Source organism: Rutilus rutilus, assembly GCF_951802725.1.
Source record: "Rutilus rutilus genome assembly, chromosome: 8".
In the NCBI taxonomy this organism is placed as follows: domain Eukaryota; kingdom Metazoa; phylum Chordata; class Actinopteri; order Cypriniformes; family Leuciscidae; genus Rutilus; species Rutilus rutilus.
This window is the reverse complement of record NC_140222.1, coordinates 6,269,682-6,276,732: the sequence shown is the minus strand read 5'-3', so window position 1 is coordinate 6,276,732 and position 7,051 is coordinate 6,269,682. Positions and strand designations below refer to the sequence as shown.

The following is a 7,051-nucleotide window of genomic DNA, read 5'->3' as shown; positions in this document are numbered from 1 at the left end:
CATTTCCCAAGAAGCCACATACTGGGACTGATTACTGCACATCTGATCTTCATCACCAGACTATTTAAACCCTGCCTGTTCATGCACAAATTGTGAAGTCTTGTTTGCCCCGGCTGCATTTCTGAGCATTATCTTCTGATTGTATCTTCTGCCTGTGTTTGGACCCTGCCTTGGATTATCGTTTACGACTCTTCTCTGCCTGCCCTTGATCTCTGTTTCACCTGGACTCTCACTTCTGTTGTTAGCTGCCTGCCTTGACCTTTTGCCAGTTTTGACCACGTTTGTTGTTCTGTCTCTGATATTATATTGTTGTTCGCCCTGGTATTTTGACCCACGCCTGTTTGTACACTGAGCTTGCACCTTTGTTAAATAAAACTGCACATGGATCCTAATCAGTCTGAGTCTGCGTCACAAAAAGAAATCTTAAAAAAATATATATATAATGTTTTCCATAATTCATGCATGAAAGGGTTAAATAAACAGAATATAGTACGGTGGCCGAGAGAGCTCAACGCGCTGCAACTGAAGAAAACACATGCAAATAGAAAAACACCTGCAAATTAAGAAAACATCTTCATCAGTTTCACAACACATGTGTGCTCCAAATACTCACAACACAACCAAATACAGAAACGCGCTGCAAATAGGACAGAACACAACGGAAATGTTTCACTGTTGAACTATTATAATATGTTATATAAGCTCATCATTATTTCAGAAAACACTGATCCAGGCCTTCTCAGTTTCTTCAGAAGAAAAGACCAAAAGACTCAGTTTTTACCAAGACTAAATCTCACATGTAATGCCAAATGCTAATTTCTCTAAATTAACAATTACATTTACAGGTTACTATGTGTTCCTTTAACTCTGACTCTTGTTGTAGCAACACAAGCAAAAATTACTTAATGACGTAATTTACTAGCTTTTGCGTCAAATTAACCCTGCAATGGTTTTTCTCTTTTATTTTATCTGTACAAGCATCTGTGTGTCTGGTTTGATCTGTCGGTGGATAAACAGCTTCTGCTGGATGTTTGTCGTCTCTGTGTGTGTCAGTAGTTTGTGGCTGAAGCGTTTCTTCATTTTCTCTCCTGCTAATAAGAAGCTCACAATCTTCCACTCCACACAAAACATCTTTACACTGAAATAAAGTGAATCCATCAACAGTCAAATAAGAGTCACAGGTCAGAGGTCAAGTATGATTGACAGCTCACAGCACTAAATAACACACCAGTAGATACAGATATCTAATCCAATATTTCACTCTTCTGCTATTAGTTTTCATTCAGGGCCAGAATTCATTTGAAAATGTAAGATCAGCAAAAGCTTGTTGATTTGCGTGATGTTAAAGGAGACGGATGTGTGAGCGGAAACTGACTGAGGTTGGGGGAGGATTCACACACAACCAGATAAATATCTCAGTTCAGTCTTTCAGATCAATCTGAGTGTTTCAGACATTAAGAGTTACTATCGTGGGCTTTTCAGTGAACCGATGAAGAAAATGTTCCTCAAATTAGTTTTGCTCTGTTTGTGTTTGTGGCGTCTGGATGGTGAGTTTTAAATGTGTTTTTCTGGTTTCAGTTGTTTCTGTTCTGATGTGATAAATTACTGGTTAAATTAGTCAGAAAGGATTAACATTCACTGTTATTCTCGTATAGAAACAAATAATGTGTGATTTTGCTGAAAAAAAAATATTTGAGATTAAAGTCACTGTTTTTAATGCAGTTATTGATTATATAAAACTGTTTAGCTATTTCTCATTTTCATTCTTCATCTTTTTTCTTTGAACTGCTGCAGAATATTAATCACTTCACATTTACACGATTAAAAGTATTTTAGTGAAGCTTCATCAAACCAACATCAAGTGATTTTAAAGCTTTAATCTGTGAAAAACTCTGTTCTTCAGGAGTGATTGATGACTATGTGTTAGTGAAGGAGGGAGATTCATTCTCTCTAAACTCTGGTCTTACTGAAATGAAGGATGATGATGTGATTCAGTGGAGGTTTGGAGATAAAAACACTTTAATAGCTGAAATCAATGTAACGGCCGACAGAATCACTGTATATGATGATGTTCTTGATGGGAGATTCAGAGACAGACTGAAGCTGGACAATCAAACTGGATCTCTGACCATCACAAACACCAGAACTGAACATGAAGGAGTTTATTATCTACTGATCAACAGTGAGATCAAGAGGTTCAGTCTCAATGTCTTCACTCTCTACAGTGAGTAAACCTTTTGAGTGATGCGGTCCCACATTTGGGATTTGGAATGTTCAGTGATGTCACATAACTGTCAGATTCAAACTCTTCAGGCAATTTGAACTGCGGCGAAAACAAACATGGCGGCGCCATCTCACATTTTAATCAAGATCATGACGGTTCGCCATGGAAACAATAATGGGGAAATGTTTTAAAATAAATGTCGCCTTCAAAAAACTCACCCAGTCAAAATCACGCATGAAATAGGCTAAATAGGCTATTGGATTCACCTGTTTTTAATGACAAAATTAAATTAAATAAAAAATGTTCTTTTTGTTGTTTTATGATATTGTATATTTCAGTCACTCTAAACTCTGATCTTAGTAATAGTAGTTTATAGTAATCATCATGATTTTTAAATGTATGCAATGTTTGATAGAGAGCAAACGCAGTGTTGACAGAGCCGGGCTAATATGATCACACTTCCTGGTTCTAGTAAGAGCTCGAGCTGCTGGAGTTTGCTTGGTAACGCTTTAGATTACAGCCCGCAAAGAACTGCGGATTTAAAACTAATTTACAGTGTAACTTTCTGTAATTATAGTGTACCTACAACATGTAAAGTTTTAGGAATAAAGGGGTAATAACCAGAAGAATTAACAAATTATTTATACTGTCAATATTTTAGAACTAAGCGTTACTTATTCTACTATTATAATACAACAATCTTACATTTGAGAGCAATTTAGCGAGAACAGACACTGCAAACCGTTCTGTAATAACAGTATACCAATACATATAGGCTTTAAAAATTATAGGGTCCATATCTGTGCATTTATACAGGACTTTCTTTTAACAAAAGTGCACTGAGAACTAAAACTATTGCAACTTTTGCTTAAATACTGGAGAAATATACTCTTGTTCATGTAGTTACAGGGTAAGTGTGACTTCTGCGGCTGGACATTTAAGTGTTGCTTGTTACTCTTTTCCTCCATTAAGTTAATACTAACACTTTCTTTTCTTTTTCTCTTCTATCAGATCAAGTTTGAATTCAAAACTCAGTTATTATGGATTCATTAAATAAAATAATATAAATATGAAGCTCAGATACTCAACAGCATTAGTTTTAGTTTGACATTAAACATTACAGTAAAAGTGTCTTTTTTAGTTATTGTTCCATATATAAATCTATTTCTCTTTTCATTCATCATCTTTTGTCTTTGAACTGCAGGAGAATATTATTAATTTCACATTTACATGATTAAAAGTATTTTAGTGAAGCTTCATCAAACCAACATCAAGTGATTTTAAAGCTTTAATTTGTGAAAAACTCTGTTCTTCAGGAGTGTTTGATGATTCAGTGATTGGTGTGATTGTGATGGAGGGAGATTCAGTCACTCTAAACTCTGATCTTACTGAAATGAAGGATGATGATGTGATTCAGTGGAGGATAATTGGAGATGAAAACACTTTAATAGCTGAAATCAATAAACGGGCCGACAGAATCACTGTATATGATGATGTTCTTGATGGGAGATTCAGAGACAGACTGAAGCTGGACAATCAAACTGGATCTCTGACCATCACAAACACCACAACTGGACATGATGGAGGTTATACAATTTTAGAACGACGGATCAACAGTCGGATCAGAAAGAGATTCGTTCTCGATGTCTATGGTGAGTTAAATATCAGTTTCACTTGTTTTATATTTTAATCAGCACAAAAATACAATTATTAATTCAAACTCAGTTTTTTTCTGGTGTTTAATGATGATATTCATTTAAATTTTAACTTTTAAAATATTTACTTTTATAAACCATCAAGTGATTGTCTTAAACTGTGATGAACCCTGTGTGTGTATTTGTTTGTTTGTTTGTTTGTTTGTTTGTTTGTTTGTGTGTGTGTGTGTGTGTGTGTGTGTGTGTGTGTGTGTGTGTGTGTGTGTGTGTGTGTGTGTGTGTGTGTGTGTGTGTGTGCGTGTTTGATGATTCAGTCCTGGAGTCAGTGATGGAGGGAGGTTCGGTCTCTCTAAACTCTGATCTTACTGAAATGAAGGATGATGATCTGATTCAGTGGAGGATTGGAGATGAAAACACTTTAATAGCTGAAATCAATGTAACGGCCGACAGAATCACTGTATATGATGATGTTCTTGATGGGAGATTCAGAGACAGACTGAAGCTGGACAAACAAACTGGATCTCTGACCATCACAAACACCAGAACTGAACATATTGGATATTATAAACTACAGATCAACAGTGAGAGAAAGAGTTTTAGGAGAAAGAGATTCATTCTCTTTGTCATTGGTGAGTTCAAAAACGTTTACAACTGTTTTTAATGACAAAAATTTTAATTAATTCATACAACATTTTGTTTTGGTTATTTTATATTGTTTATTTCAAATTTTAACTATTTAGTAAACCATTATAAAGTGATTTAACAGTATTAATCTTTGCAAACCCTGTTTCTGTTTGTTCTCTGTGTGTTTGACAGATGAAGTGAAGTCAGTGTCAGTGAAGGAGGGAGATTCAGTCTCTCTAAACTCTAATCTTACTGAAATAGAGGATTATGGTGGGATTCAGTGGAGGTTTGAAAACACTTTAATAGCAGAAATCTATAAACGGTCCGACAGAATCACTGTATATGATGATGTTCTTGATGGGAGATTCAGAGACAGACTGAAGCTGGACAATCAAACTGGATCTCTGACCATCACAAACACCACAACTGAACATGCTGGAGATTATAAACTACTGATGTTTACAGATCAACTGTATTCAGGAAAATTCTCATCAAAAGCATTTAGAGTTTCTGTCTATGGTGAGTAAAGATCATTTTTCTTCTCCTTCAAATATTCGTATCTACTATTTACATGTTGAATTGTTGAATCTTTACAGTTTGAGATGACAGACCGTATAAAAACTCACTTGGAACCGAATATAAGATTGTTGATTAGATTTGATCATATTTCTGTGTATTCAGAAATATTAGTTGATGTCAGCGCTGATATTAGTGTTTATTGACTGATCTGATCTCAGTTTGATGTGTTTATTCCTCAGACTCTGTCCACTGTTGTGGTCCTACTGAAGCTGTGATCCGATTGGTCCTCTCTGCTCTGGTGGGCGTGGCTACTGTCATTATTGTGGTTCATGAGATCAGATCCAGAAGAGCTGAACAAGATCAAGCACATATTCACACATCAGGTACATGATTGATGATGTCATTTCTCACAGTCTGATTTTGCATGTATAATTATCTGTGAGATTTATTAATGTATGGCTTTTTATGTTCATCTTTTTCAGGAAGTATCGAAATCTAAAGCAGAACGCTGAACTTTAAAGGTTCTTCAAGTGTGTTTTTCTTCTTCTAGTGTTTTTTTCATAATAAAAACTGATGATTATTTGAGTTTGTGCTCTCTTTCAGTGTCAGATTTTAACAGTGTCACTTTATTGTTTATATTTCTCTCAGATACAAAAAATAATAATAAAGAGTAGTGTTGTCAAAAGACCCGGTACTTCGGTACCAAGTCGGTACAACATTTTTTTTAAACGTCACGGTACCAGGTTTTCTCAAACCCGTACTTGATGCGCGTGCAGTTGCGTCCTCTTCAAAAAAGCGCTGAGACATGGCGACCGGCGGTGCTGCTGATGTGGTGCTGATGTTTTTGCGCTTGCAGATACGTTATTTCAAATGGCGCGCGGCAAGCGCGCTCATAATAGAAGCGGCGCGCTCGTTTTTCCATGCGCGCCTATGTTCATGGATGCATAGCAACAACAGACGCCACGGGAGAACAAGCGCTTGTGGAAAGGAGAAAGCGGTGCGAACTGCGCTCTCCATGATGACGAGGAAGTATTAGCAAATAATTAATTGATTTCTAGCCCTTGCATTAGCTTTACTAATATATATAGCCTATATAGAGGAGAGGAACTATAGATATATTTATGGAGATGAGAAATAAAAAGCCGTCATTAATATCAGTCCGTCAGAAAAGCAGTTCTAGTCTTATTCTTGGCTGGATAACTCCTAGCAGGTTTAAAAAGCCCTTTTAAAATTAAATATGAATGCAGTTTTGGATTAAATAAAAGTACAGTCAAGTCAAATAAAACTACAGTTTCCATCTTTGTAACTGTGATATACACTTTAATATAATTATGTAAATTTAATCTAAATTAAGCTTTGGTCCCGAAATTGATACCGAGAACCGTGGATTTTCACTGGTATTGGTACCGAATACTGAAATGTTGGTACCGTAACAACACTAATAAAGAGACACAGATCTCACTTTACTACTGCTGTATATTTGTCATATGTATTTTCTTGCCTTTATCAATAAAGTTTCTCACTCTGAGGTTCAAGAGTCTCTCATGATTTATTCAGAGGAATACAAACTTTATGTATATTTTAAATATTTCAGCAGTGTACCGTATACAGCTTTATTTCTACTTTTTTCACAGGTGCTTCTTATAGCCTATCTGTAAAAACATTATTTATTTATTTTTAATATTACCAATTAGTTTGTTTTTGTTTTTGCAATATATTCCGGTATAAACAACATACAGCTAAAATATTATAAAAAAAAATAATTGTATTGTATTAACTCATAAAACTAACTCTGTTACATGTTCTAGTTGCAGATTTACTGCAAGAAAAATATACCGTGTTAAGTTCGTGTTACAGATCACATGCAGCATCAAATATATTTTTCTTGTTTATTATAACGTGAAGGATCTCACGATTTGGCATTTTTTCATTCCATTTGACTTTATGAATATAGTAACAGGCAATCATAATAATAAATCAAATATAAACAAACGATTTTTATCAAGATCAACTGAAAAACATTTTTAGT

At 35.2% G+C, this 7,051-nt stretch overlaps 1 protein-coding gene across 1 annotated transcript; it reads left to right on the top strand.

Moving 5' to 3' along the window:
• Nucleotides 1-1,414: 1,414 nt before the first annotated feature.
• On the top strand, nucleotides 1,415-6,473 carry LOC311295449 (uncharacterized protein). Its single transcript, XM_084416827.1, has 7 exons — nucleotides 1,415-1,547; nucleotides 1,904-2,224; nucleotides 3,541-3,876; nucleotides 4,194-4,508; nucleotides 4,696-5,022; nucleotides 5,262-5,405; nucleotides 5,505-6,473. The coding sequence occupies exons 1-7, from the start codon at nucleotides 1,490-1,492 to the stop codon at nucleotides 5,519-5,521; spliced, it is 1,518 nt and encodes a 505-aa protein (XP_084272953.1). The 5' UTR covers nucleotides 1,415-1,489; the 3' UTR covers nucleotides 5,522-6,473.
• Nucleotides 6,474-7,051: the final 578 nt, after the last annotated feature.